The sequence below is a fragment of the Camelus ferus genome, chromosome 11 (assembly GCF_009834535.1).
Source record: "Camelus ferus isolate YT-003-E chromosome 11, BCGSAC_Cfer_1.0, whole genome shotgun sequence".
NCBI classification, from domain to species: Eukaryota; Metazoa; Chordata; class Mammalia; order Artiodactyla; family Camelidae; genus Camelus; species Camelus ferus.
In genome coordinates, this window is record NC_045706.1 from 74,954,211 (window position 1) to 74,966,711 (window position 12,501).

The following is a 12,501-nucleotide window of genomic DNA, read 5'->3' on the forward strand; positions in this document are numbered from 1 at the left end:
ATACTCTGGAAAAGAGGCTGATGGCTTCTTAAAAGGTTACACCGAAGTTTACCACACAGGCTAGCAGGTCCACTCCGACATACTTACCCAAGAGAAATGAAAGCATGTGTTGACATATAGACATGCACACGAATGTTCATAGACTCATTATACACAACGGCCCCAAACCGGAAACTGCCGGTATCCATTGACGGATGAATGGATAAGCAAAGTGTGTGGTATAGCCATACACTGCAGCACCGTTCAGCAGTAAAAGTTGTTTATTTAACAACTAATATGCACTGTAGCGTGAATAACCCTAAAGGCATTGTGCTGAATCAAAGAAGCCTGACAGGAAGGATTCATTATTCTGTGACTCTGTGAGTATGAAATGTCCTGAGAAGGCAAGTCTGTAGAGACAGAAACCAGATTAATGGTGGCTTGAGGGTAAGGTGATGAAGGACTGTAGGCACGCGTGGAGCATTTGCTGGGGTGATGGGAGCATTCTAACACTGGGTTGTAGTGATGGTCTGACCGTGCTAACCATTACCCTCACTTCATGTACTGGGTACATGATAATCAGAAGATTTCTTGGTCAGCATGCACTCAGAAGTTTAATTACCTGGATTTAAGGTAAATCCCAGTATCACTGTCACCCTTGAGTACCCGCAGAGCTGGGTTTGGTGTCCTCCTTGACCCTTCCGTACCCTGTATTTATGTCACTGCCTGCAAGACACTGGGTCATAGTTAATTTTTGTCTCACTCCTCACTAGCCCCAGAACTTAGCAGAGGGCGTGGCGCATAGAGGTGTTCAGGAGATATTTATTGTATAGAGAAATGAGTGAGTGGAGGACAATGGCAGGAAACTTCCTGTTCCTTGGACTGTGTTTGAATAAGTAGAACCTGTGTTCTGAGTCAGTTTTCTGTTCTTCTGTTGCCGATCAGTCTGACCTTAACTGGCACATTCTTTACTTCGATGATTTTATACCTTCAGTTAGCTTTTGCTCTACCCATGTTTTGTAGTTATACGCTCAAAAGGTGATTTCAGGGGCTCATCTTAATTTTGCCGTGTAACCTAAATTTAGCTTGATAGCAGTGTGTGTAAGCATGGGTGTGTGTGTGTGTGTGTGTGTCTATCTCTAGATCATCGTTTTTAAAATGTTATGGAGGATAAGTATAGATGGATTTTAGATACTCCCCACACCCCTTTTGGAAATGACCAGCTTAGAAATTCTGTAATCCCAAAAGTTTATCTAATTCTGTTGCGGTAGGAAGAACCACTCATTGTCCTGAGCGCTAAAAGATGTTGTTTACCTAAGTTGGGAGGACTTTTAAGGTTGAGCTCCAAATGTGAATAGTAAGGATCTTTCTTGGGGAAATCAATAAAAGCTCATTCATTAAAGGGAGTGAAAAATACAGAGTGTCTGAAAAAATGGATAAACTATTCCTGACAAATTGAAACCCTGATGTGTCATGTGAAAATGACATTTTTCTAGACTGGCAAGTCCAGAAAAGGATTAAAAAACATATAGAGAATTTAGCATATGATAAAGGTGGCATTTCAAATCAGTGATTTAAAAATGGATTATTCAGTAAATATTGTGTGGAGTAAAAAAACTGAGTAAAAAATAAAATTCTGGGGAAAAAATAAAGTTAAATCCCTTTCTTAAGGCATATAGCCTCCCCACCCTCCAGAAAAGCAAAGTTGTTTTCCTTCAGATGAATTTACAAATGGAAAACTTCTTTCTAAGGACCACATAAAACCCGGAAGTCATTAAAAAACAAGAGAAAAATTCAGTTCTATAAAAACAGATTTAAAACTGTGCATAGAAAGAGCACCACAAAGAAAGTAAAAAGACAGATGACAAACTGGAGAAAATATTTCTAACTCAAATCTCTGATATTTGAAGAGCTTCTAAAATACAACAGTAAAAACCAAATCTAACCGAAAAGTGAACGAGGAAAATGTTCACAGAAGGAAGGAAATACGGATACCTCTGAAGCACATGAGAAAGGTGCTCAGCTGAACTTGTGTTAAGAAAAATGCAAATTAAAACTGTGAGTGAGACGTCTTATTAACCTATTAATTGACCAAGGTGAAGCAGTTTGATAACTGTGTTGGAAAGGAGTGGGGAACAGACAGTGTTGTACACAGCTGGCAATCATGTGAGTGATTACAGCTCTGCAGACATTTGGGGATAGCTGTTAGATTCTGAATGTGCATTCCCTGTGACCCAGGAGCTGCATGTCTAGGAATTCATGCTGTGGATGAAGGAGAGAGTGTGTGGATTAAATGTAGAAGGTTATTCATTGCAGCATTGTTTATAATAACAAGAGACTATGAACAGAGAATTGGGTAAAACAGTATGACACAGCTAATGAGACCCTTCAGAGCTGGTGAAAAATAAACTGCGAAGGACAGTAAATCAAAGTCATACTGAGTATCAAAGTTATATTGTAAACTTGATATAGCAAATTGCAGAGAACTGTCTGTTAGATATAACCATTGTGTAAAAGGAAAACACCACCCCACAAACACACACACACACACACACACACACACACACACACACACACACACACACACCTGCTTTAGCATGTGCATAGATCCTAGCAGGACATTCAAGAGTTAGTAGCAATGAGTGCCTTTAGGACGGAAACAGGACTAGAGGGACGGGACTGGAGAGAGACTTACTTTTCAGTGTTTTGTGTGTGTGTGTGTGTGTGTTTGAATTAAAACATTCAGTTTTCAGATGTCCTACTCATTACTCAAAAGTAAATAATTTCTAAATAATTACGCTTTCGTTTGGCTTTAAAACAGAAGATACCTCTCTTCTGTCAAGGTGGCCCGTTACACCTCCTTCCCAACTGCGACTGTTCTGGACTTAGGGGAGGAATTACTGCAGCGTATGATGTCTGGTTTTGTTTTCCAGGACCTTGTTGGCATTAGGATGTCACGTGGGCATATCGGATGAACATGCTGAAGAAAAGGTGAAAAAAATGAAGCTGCCCAAGAAGTAAGTTGAATGTCTGAGCAACACTAAGTAGTCTGTGCGTTCCTTTAGTGAACTGGACTCTTGTAGCTAAACTGCGTCGCTCTTGTCGGACACGTATATCCTATGCATATGCTGTAAATTGCAGAATTTAAACTTGCTGTATCACACTCGGGGCTACATCAAGTCTATGGTGACTATGGAGTCTCCATCACAGCACCCGGAGGGGAAACAAAACTCACAGAATATTTGGCAGTGTGATAGAAAAAGTATGTTCTTTTGTGTGCTTATGTGTGTGAACACGTGTGCCCACGTCCTAACTGACTGCATGTGGTTTCTCATTTTCCACCAAAAAAAAATATATATATATACTTTTGTTTGCTTTTACAAAAAAAATCTACTTTAGGAGTAGCTGTGAAGTTGGTATCATCACTCCCATTTTAAGACGAGAAGCTGAGGAAGTAAACGCTCTAGGGGTGATTTTGCCGGCGGTGTTACAACCTGTTTAACGTCTCAAAACCTCAGCCTTGTATCTGCCGCAGGTGCTGATAATAATGCCGGCTTCGCAGGGGCGGGAGGTCCTAGGGATTAGTGAGTAAGTGCTCAGCGAGTGACAGCCGCTTCGTGTTACTGCTTTTTCTTTATTTCAAGTATTCAAGCCACTTTTCTGAGGCCTGCACATTGTAAACAGCAGGCCTAGAAGTGTGTGAAGTAATATGGAGATAAAAACAAAGCAGCCCCTCCATGATTTCCATCAGTCGCAGCAGGCCTCAGGTTACCCCAGATAAACATAAAATTCGAATAGAAACAGTGTGCTATGCAAATGCAAATCCTGGCAAGTCCTCTAGTCCAACAAGCATTTTTACCTAGTCCAACAAACTCCATTTAAAAAATACGGATAAAACTATATTATTACCTTGCACATTTTTAGGTTCTAAAGTTTTTCTTTAAAAGTTTAAACAGTTCCAAAGGATGCTATTTAAAGACATATTTCATACATTTACTCTTTGAAATGATACGTTTATGTCACTTTTAAGTGTATCTGATAGAAGCAGATTCACAGTGATTAGATATGTATCATTATTTATTTAAAATCTACACGTGTGAGTTACTGGTCACAGGGAATCTGACATCGTCTTGCCTTTCTCTTTGAATTGCATTTCCAATCCGTTTACCCCACGGAATATTACTCTTTTCAAATACGTTTTGATTGACCACCCCATCATACTTATTTATAACCAAATGTGCATCTAAGTTGAATTAAAATTTTTTTTTGATTTCTGTGATCATAGTCCTAAATGTTAAAGGTTTTCTTCTGAGTTATCGTTATAATTCAGCCAATCCTTGTTAGTTTTTTTAAAGCTAAAAAGGTAAGAAACTATCTTTTGCAAAAGAATTTATTATCCTCTCCTTACAGTGACTCATTCTGAGTGTTTTAGAAAGTGTATCATACAGGCATCATTAAGACTAAGAATAACTAAAGAACTCGTAGCTGTATCTGTCACTCTTTCACTGAGAGATTCCTTATGTAACCTAATGTACACAAGGATAAGAAAATGGAAATATTAATTATCTTTGCCACCCTAGTACATTTAATGAGTTTTTTTTTATCATGTACTGTGTATGTGTGCGTGTATGTGTGTGTGTATCTCATTAAGACCTTGGGGAAAATAGTCAGTCTGAAAAGGCTGCGTGCTGAATGATTCCAACTGTAGGACTTTGCTGGAAAAGCAACACTGTGGAGATAGTAAAAAAGGTCAGTGGCCGCCAGAGTTTGGGGGACGGAGAGCTGAACAGGTGGAGAACAGGGTTTTTAGGGCGGTGAAAATACTCCATATGACACTATCACTGTGGATGGCCTGTCGTTACACGTGTGTCCAGACCCACAGAACAGACGACACTAAGCGTGAATTCTCATGTAAACTGTGGGCTCTGGATGATAGTGTGTTAGGGTTTGTCAGGGTTTGTCAGGGTTTGTCACTTGTGACAAGGGCACCGCTGTGCTGAGGAATGTTGGAAATAGGAGAGGCTGTGGGAGGGGGCGCAGTGGGTGTAAGATACATCTCAGTTTTGCTGTGAACTTAAAACTTCTCTAAAAAGTAAGGTCTTTGCAGTAAGTTAATCTCATTGAGGAATTAAGGTCCTCTGTCTTCAGTGTATTTTTACTGATGCTTTTCCTTAGTGTTGCTTTCAGTAGCTGTACACTATTGAAAATAGGTGTGGAAGTGGAAAAGATGGGGTCATTAAACTGCACTCACACCTGCTGACAGTCTGTACTGTATCTAAATTTGCCAGGAGATGCCATCTGTCCTTACACTATTGGCAAAAATTAAGGAATTTGGTAATGACAGGTGTTGACATGGGTGCAGATCAGCACAGACCTAAAAGGCTGGAGTCTTTCCTCCAACCGTTTTAAAGCAGTTTGGCATCATTGTGTAAAAGGAAACACTTGCACACCTCGTTACACCCAGCAGTTTCACTCCTAGAGAGACGCCATAGAGAAAGTCCCCTCCAGCACGCAGGACGCTCTCATTCGCAGCAATGTAGTTTTTAACGGGATGAAAGTGCAGGAGCGGGAGGGATGTTACTCAGTGGGAAGACGGTTAAGTTAGAGATAGTCATATAATAAAGTGAGTGAATTATAATCGTAAGTGGTAATATAGATGAACCTAAGAAACAATGTTGAGAATGGGTAAAAACTATACCCCACAAGGTTACATAAAGTTTAGAACTATTTTCTGAGGCTCAAAAACATAAGTATAAAAATATATGTATTTTTTAGAGATACATGCTCGTGTGATAAGATTAATTTTTTAAAGGAGTGGAATCGTAATTCTCAATAGTAACTCCCTTGGGTTGGAGTGTAGACAGGGCTGTGAAGTGGGGAGGCGCACACAGATGTGTACAGTGGCATCAGTCATGTTCTGAGTCTCAGTGTGGTGGTGGGTCAGTGGAGTTTATTTCGCTGTAATGCTTTAAAGCACATTCTTTTATATGTATCAGTAGTAGTTATTTTAAAAAATAAAAAATATGACAGGTATAAATCCAAATATATCATTAATCTCAACAAATGTAACTGAATTAAACCCTCCAGATAAGATGCAGCGATTGTCAGATTAGATTTAAAAAGATGGAACTCATGTTGTATTCACCTCACAAAAATAAAACCCAGGTGTAGGAGACATATCGAGGAATTTAGAACATGCAAAGTTGGAAAAAGTAACATGACGTACCGAGCAATATTACTCAAAAGGAAGTGCAGTGTCCTTTTTGTCAGTTGTCTCATATAAGAGAAAATAGCTCTATAAGCAAAATTAAGGAAAGGAGGTCACTGTATACGGATCTAAAAGATAAGCATCATGCTATGACTACTCATGTATGCACCAGGTAAAGCAGTTTCAAACAAATCAAGAAAACAAAATATTAATAGATTTTCCAAAACAGACAGACAAATGTACAATCAGAGTGACAAGTTGTAACACAGCTCCCAGAAAGTGGTATGTGTTGCAGACAAATATTAATGAAGAGTAATAACAATTTAACCCCCTGCAAATTAAAAGTTGGCAATACAGTACACTGAACACAAGTGACATTTATAAAATTTAACATCCCTTACAATATGAGGATACTGATATCATAAATACCGTGTTTATTGAATCACAAGAAATAACAGCAACAACCAGAAAATCATACAAAGTCATGATATATTTAGAAGTTTTAAAAAATAGTTCTCAGTAGCTCATTGAGCAAACACATCATCATGAAAATTTAAAAATACAAGAATGGAAAAGGCAGAGACTGCATATTAAAACGTATGAGTTGTGTATTTAAAGCAATTCTTGGAGAAAGCATGTTGTAGAAGTCTAATAAGCAGAGAAGAAAGCTCTGAAAAGATTCATAAAGGGAAAAAGAAATACTTCTTTTAGCAATTTTAAGGATATTTTCAGAAGAGACCACAAACTATAATAAATTTGTGCCCAAAATGTCTAAGTTAAGTGATACTGACAATTGTATATAATAATATCAAAACTGACCCAAGAAGAAAGAAAATGTTAATAGAGCTGTAACTATGAAAGGAATTGAATTAATAGTTTAAAATCTACACACACACACACACACACTCTCTCTCTCCAAAAAATTTTTCTATTGATTCCCAGCAAACATTTAAAAATGAGTAATCTCAAATGAAAAAGAAGTAGCCCTTTGCAGCTTATTATCTGACAATAATATATCCTTGATGCCAAAGCCCAGATCAGGGTAGTATGGGGAAGGGAAGTTGTAATCCTGCCTCGCTTACGGGCATTGTTGGCTGATCAAAATGCACAGCCTAGAGGTTGACAATTATGTTTTATTTGGCGGACTCTCTGAGGACTTCAGGCCTGGGAGGCAGCCTCTCAGATCACTCCGAGGGACTGCTCTGAAGAGGTAGGGGGAGAGCCAGGGTAGAGAGGAGTTTTTGCAACAAAGACCAGGTAGAGGTAACATCAGAAGATTACTGTTAATTAAAGAAAACCAGACATCTCCAGTTAAGGAATTTAGCACTTTTCTGTGTACGGGAAGGTGCAAGGGTCTGGGCTCACTGAAATCATTCCTTTGATGTGCTCCGTAGCTGTCCAGGGCCTGTGTCCTGTTCTCTCCCAGCCGGGGGCCCCTCTGAGTGCGCTGTTGGGGTGGCAGCAGTGGCTGAGGGCTGGGCAGCCGGCAGCCCCTTTGTCTCCATCCTGATTCCCTCAGGGCTCCCCGTCGGGGCGGGGCAGCTGTAGTGGCTTGATGGCCGCAGCATCCTTTGTTTGCTGAAGGGCAGGCAGCATTTTTCAGTCACAGCATAGGTGCAGAAATACTAAGTAAAAATTGCCAAACTTAACTGAACGGTTTATTAAAAAGTACATTACAGCCAAGCTAAATTAGTTCCAGTAATAAAAGGATGGGTTAATATTAGAAAATGTATTTATTAAATTCACACCCGATAGAGTAAAGGAGAAAATTCATACAATCATCCCAATACATTTAGAAGTAAATATTTCATAAATTGTTTTACTTGTATTAAGTGAAACTCTCGACCTGCTGCAGAGTTTGATGAGTGGAGTCCAAATACTGTCAGAATGAAGAAAAATGCAGCTGGAAAGGAATCCGTTCCCAGAGCTTTGTGGTTCCCGGTATTTAATATCCCTGAGTAACTGAGATTTTTAAAAAAGGTTTAAGTGAGAATAAAATTCTCGACTGAATACCAGTGCCATTTATTCAGACTTTTCTTTCACACTTACCTGTTTTCAACACAGAACATAGTAGGTCAGAAGCTGGTTGCTTGTGTGCATCACCGAGAAAGAAGAGGTAGTATGGGCTGTGAAAACCAGTCCGTCATCTAGAGTCATCTGAGAGGTTTTTTTTTTGTTTTTTTTTTTAAGAAATCTCATTTATTTATCTATTTGGGGGGGTGTAGGTAATTGGGTTTATTTATTTACTTATTTATTTTTAATGGAGGTACTCGGGATTGAACCCAGGACCTCATGCATACTAAGCATGTGCTCTATTCTTCCCCTCCGCTGTCTGAAGGGTTTTTGAAACGAGTGCTGACGTCCCTCCCTCCTGCACCACTTTCTTACCTCTGACGCGTGAAGCCAGAGGGGGAAGTGGTATCTCTCAGGCGTATTGGGGCAGATAAGAGGCTAAGGGTGGTGTTTTCAATGCATATGTGTATGTATGTATGTTTAAGGTGACTTTTTGAAATGAATGCCTAGAAGGAAGCGGAATGTGCAGTCTCATGGTTATACGGTTCACGTGGACACAAGCACATGCACAAAATTCAGCTTATGTAAATATTTACCTAAACGAAAAATTGTGTTACAAACGCAGCTGGGTTTTCTCTGTCGTGATGAGGTGCTGTGATTGTGAAGAAAAAATTATTTACATACTCCTTTTTATGTGTAGCGAGTAAATTTCACAGACCACAAAATTTAAGACGGTAATATGTAATGTTCTTCATTTTATCTCATCGGGCTTAATTTCGTCTTTAAACCCAATGGGCCTTGCAGGCAGAATGCAGCTTGATGGTGGAAACCCAGTCTCAGTCTGCTCAGTGCAAACCAATTAAAATCACTGTTTCCTGTGCCTGTTCTCACCTGTGGGCTGTGGCTCAGATGTCTTCTTCTCAAGCATCCTTCTCTGCCTCTTTCACATCGCGCCCTATTTTACACGCTCTACCTCGCATGCCCCCTTTTCTGCTTCATTTTTCCTCACAGCACTTACATCTTCTCACATGCCATTATTTTGTGTTTATTTTGTTTACTGCCTGATTCCTCATCTAAACATAAATTCTACAAAGGCACAGATTATTTGTCCATGTTGATCAGTGATCTGTCATTAGTTCCTAGAACAGGGCCTGAAACATTAAACCACAGGATGAACATTTGTTGTTAGTTTGAATTCAGGGTTTACAGCCTTGTTGCTCTCGGGGCTGTGTGCATTTGGGACACTTGGCTGGTGCGGAGGAGCCACTGGCCCTTGGGTATCCCCATTTGAGTTTGCTCTCAGGGACTGAATTATGTTAGAGGAGACCAGAGCCAGACAGAAGTCAGAGCCATAGAGGCAGATTTTATTCAGGAACTGCTGCAGTAGGGGAGGAGAGCCCCTCAGTGTTGTGAATACAGCAAGGCCAAGTGGGGGTTTGAGCCAAGGATCAGGGAGGGGTCAGTTAATGGAAACTTACTAAGACATCGAGGAAGGGGGTGTTCTGGTAAAAACCAGCTTGATGGGGTGCTTGCTGAAGGCAGACCACAGTGATACAACATCGGGGGGGGGGGGGGCTGCTAAACTGATCCAGCAAGATTCTTACTCAAACTGAACTAAATGGAAGAAGGACAGAGCCCAAGGTCAGAGGCAGAGTCGGAAAGAGGACTCAGAGGAGCCTGATTCGAGTTTGGCCCGAGGAGTGTCTTTGTTAGCTGTCGTCTTTGTCCCTGCTGGCACCTTGTGGGAGGCCTGTTTCCCTGCCCATCTTTGGCTCACATGCCAGTTTCTCCTCCCCATCTCTTTGAGTCCTCCAGGTCCCTGCTCTTCTGCCAGCTTCATTCATGCCTCTTGAGGAGCTGGAAGCCCAGGCCTGCCCTCTCTGCAGACTCTGGGCTTGCAGTCTCGGTGCAGGAGGAGGGAAGGTTGTCTGCCATCCTGGGTGTGGTTTCCTGCCGTATCTGTTCTCCTGAAGTTGTGCCACACCAGGGCTTGGGGGTGGGGGTGAGGGGTTCTGGGACCTGGCCATTTTCCTGGGTACCACCTGATAAGCAGGTCAGAAGTTCCCCTCTGTGCTGGGATCTGTCCGGTCCCCACGGGGCAGGGGTGGAGAGCACCGGCTTTCCTCTAAGTCTCCTCTCCTCTGGACTCTGGAACCTCAGTCTGTCTGGCCCTGGAGAGACTGGTCTCCCTTTGTGCCTCAGCACTGCCGGGCCTTGCTCTTTTGGTATCAGAAGTAGGGCTTTACTATCAGACGGTCTTTTTCTAAACACTTGTCTCAGCTGATCTACCTCACGGGTCAGAAGCATCCGGCTACATTGCGCCCGGGGGAGCAATAAATGTTTCTTGTTTAAGCTGCTAAAGTATAAAAATAAAGACTGTTGTCTCTGTAGTGCATTTTCAAAGCCTATTTTGAACATCCAAAAGTCAAGAATAGCTTTTTTTTTTTAATCTCTCTCTTGACATGACCCTTTCTTAGGGCAGTGGCTACCTCATGGTTTTGTTTCAGAGGGGCTGTGGGGCACAGGAAGGCCTTGGAGTAAAAAGAAACTGAGGGCAGGGGGAGGCACAGGGCACATCCTCATGTTACACGTTTATTCAAAACCAGCCCAGAGAGGGGAAGCAGCAGAACCGTACCCTGTCCTTTCCCTCCACCTTCTCCACTGAACTGTGCTTGTCTTGTGGAGGAGGATTTTTGAATGTTCTCTATCTCCTTTCTGGGAGAATGTCAGCCTAGTATTCATTTTTAGAAGATGTGCTTCCAGCAAAACCTGTTCTTAATATCTCTGGTGTGCAGTCATCTGAGATTTTCCCATTTGTTCCAAGGTACTTGAAGGGCTGATTTGGTTTGAAATTTATAACCAGCATGTGCTGCACTCGGACATCATGTCTTCGTGTTTACTGTGTGTCTTTCATGACATGATGACTCCAGGCTTCATTTAACCTGAATCAGACTAGACTGAACAGGCGAGCTCGAGAGGTGGGAGAGGCTGGGGAAGAAGGAAAAGACTTGCTTCCTAGTGCTTTTGGTATGCTGCCGTGTTTTTGTTGCATCACTTTAATTGGCCCTTTTGTGATTTTATACTGAACATTTTTTTTGAAAGTCTGTTTTAGAATTCCTGCTTAGGAAAAATGTGGGTCAGGTGGGAACGAAACACGAAACTGAATTGCTACTTAACATGGCAGTTCATCCGTGGGGCCAAGTATTAACCAATTTTTTGTTCACATCTTCGGTAATTTGATGCAAATGGAACTGGCAGTTTGCCGGGTTTTTTCCCCAGGCAGAGAAGTATTTTAAAAACTCTTTTGCTGTAAGGAAACTGAAGCCCATTCAGTTTATGTAATTTATTAATCTCCCTGTTTTTTAAAAAAAAATTTATATACTACATCAAAATAAAACTAGGAGCTAATAACTACAAAAGAATTTGATACTTTGGAAATGAATGTATTGAATATATGTTTAGTTCCAAACATATTTCTTATGAGCTAAATTTGCAAGATGGTTGATGGCACCGCAGCTTTGCATATTAAAGTAATGGAGTAAAGCTATACCTACTAGAGAAATAGATTGGAGGAGAAGGAGGTCTTTTGACTGATTTGGCAGAGTTTTCCCAGGAAGCTCAGGAGAATGTAGCACACAGATGTCTTTAATATGAGCGTATTTTGTCTTAATAGAATTACCAGTGATGTGACTTTTCCCTATTGTTTGGGCTGTGAATTCTGTTTCCCAAGAATTGTAGCAGTCTTTCCTTTATTTCTTTTAAATTTCTGAAAGTCAGTCTAAAACTTTACTTGTAACCCGTTAGCTTCCAAGATTCATGTCAATTACATTTAATTTAAAAGCTTCATTCTTTGTTCTCTTTCAGTCAAAAGAAAGTATATTAGTAGTTGGTTGATCTTTCTGTGCCTAAATTGTATGAGTAAGATGGAATGGACAGTATTTGCTAAAGTACATTTATGCACTTTTAAAAAAATCTCATTTTGCCGTAATGATTTGATTCTTACTTTGTCATGTCTCACAGGCAGAAAGATGGTTTTGCAAGTCATCGTTGATCCTCTTAGTCACAGCATTCATGATGTTACCATTTTCATCAAACTACTGAAGCTGAAGACTATTCATTTCCAGGATATCTGTATTTATGTTTACTGTGAAGGTGATTTGAACTACAGCAGTGTGGAAATAAGGGTCAGGTGAAACGGGAGTTAGTAACTTTGGATGGGATTATTAGCCATTTGAAAGAACCACTTTAAACTGTAAATTCTTTCTGGCACAGGCTTACGAAGAAGCACAAGTAGAATAAAT

At 40.6% G+C, this 12,501-nt stretch overlaps 1 protein-coding gene across 1 annotated transcript in view; it reads left to right on the forward strand.

The window, feature by feature from the left end:
• The window catches only part of RYR2 (ryanodine receptor 2), a 543,213-nt gene that overhangs the window by 305,281 nt on the left and 225,431 nt on the right, over positions 1–12,501 (forward strand). The window contains exon 25 of the mRNA XM_032491926.1: positions 2,913–2,996. Coding sequence (XP_032347817.1) covers positions 2,913–2,996 — 84 coding nt within the window. The remainder of the gene's footprint in view (positions 1–2,912; positions 2,997–12,501) is intronic.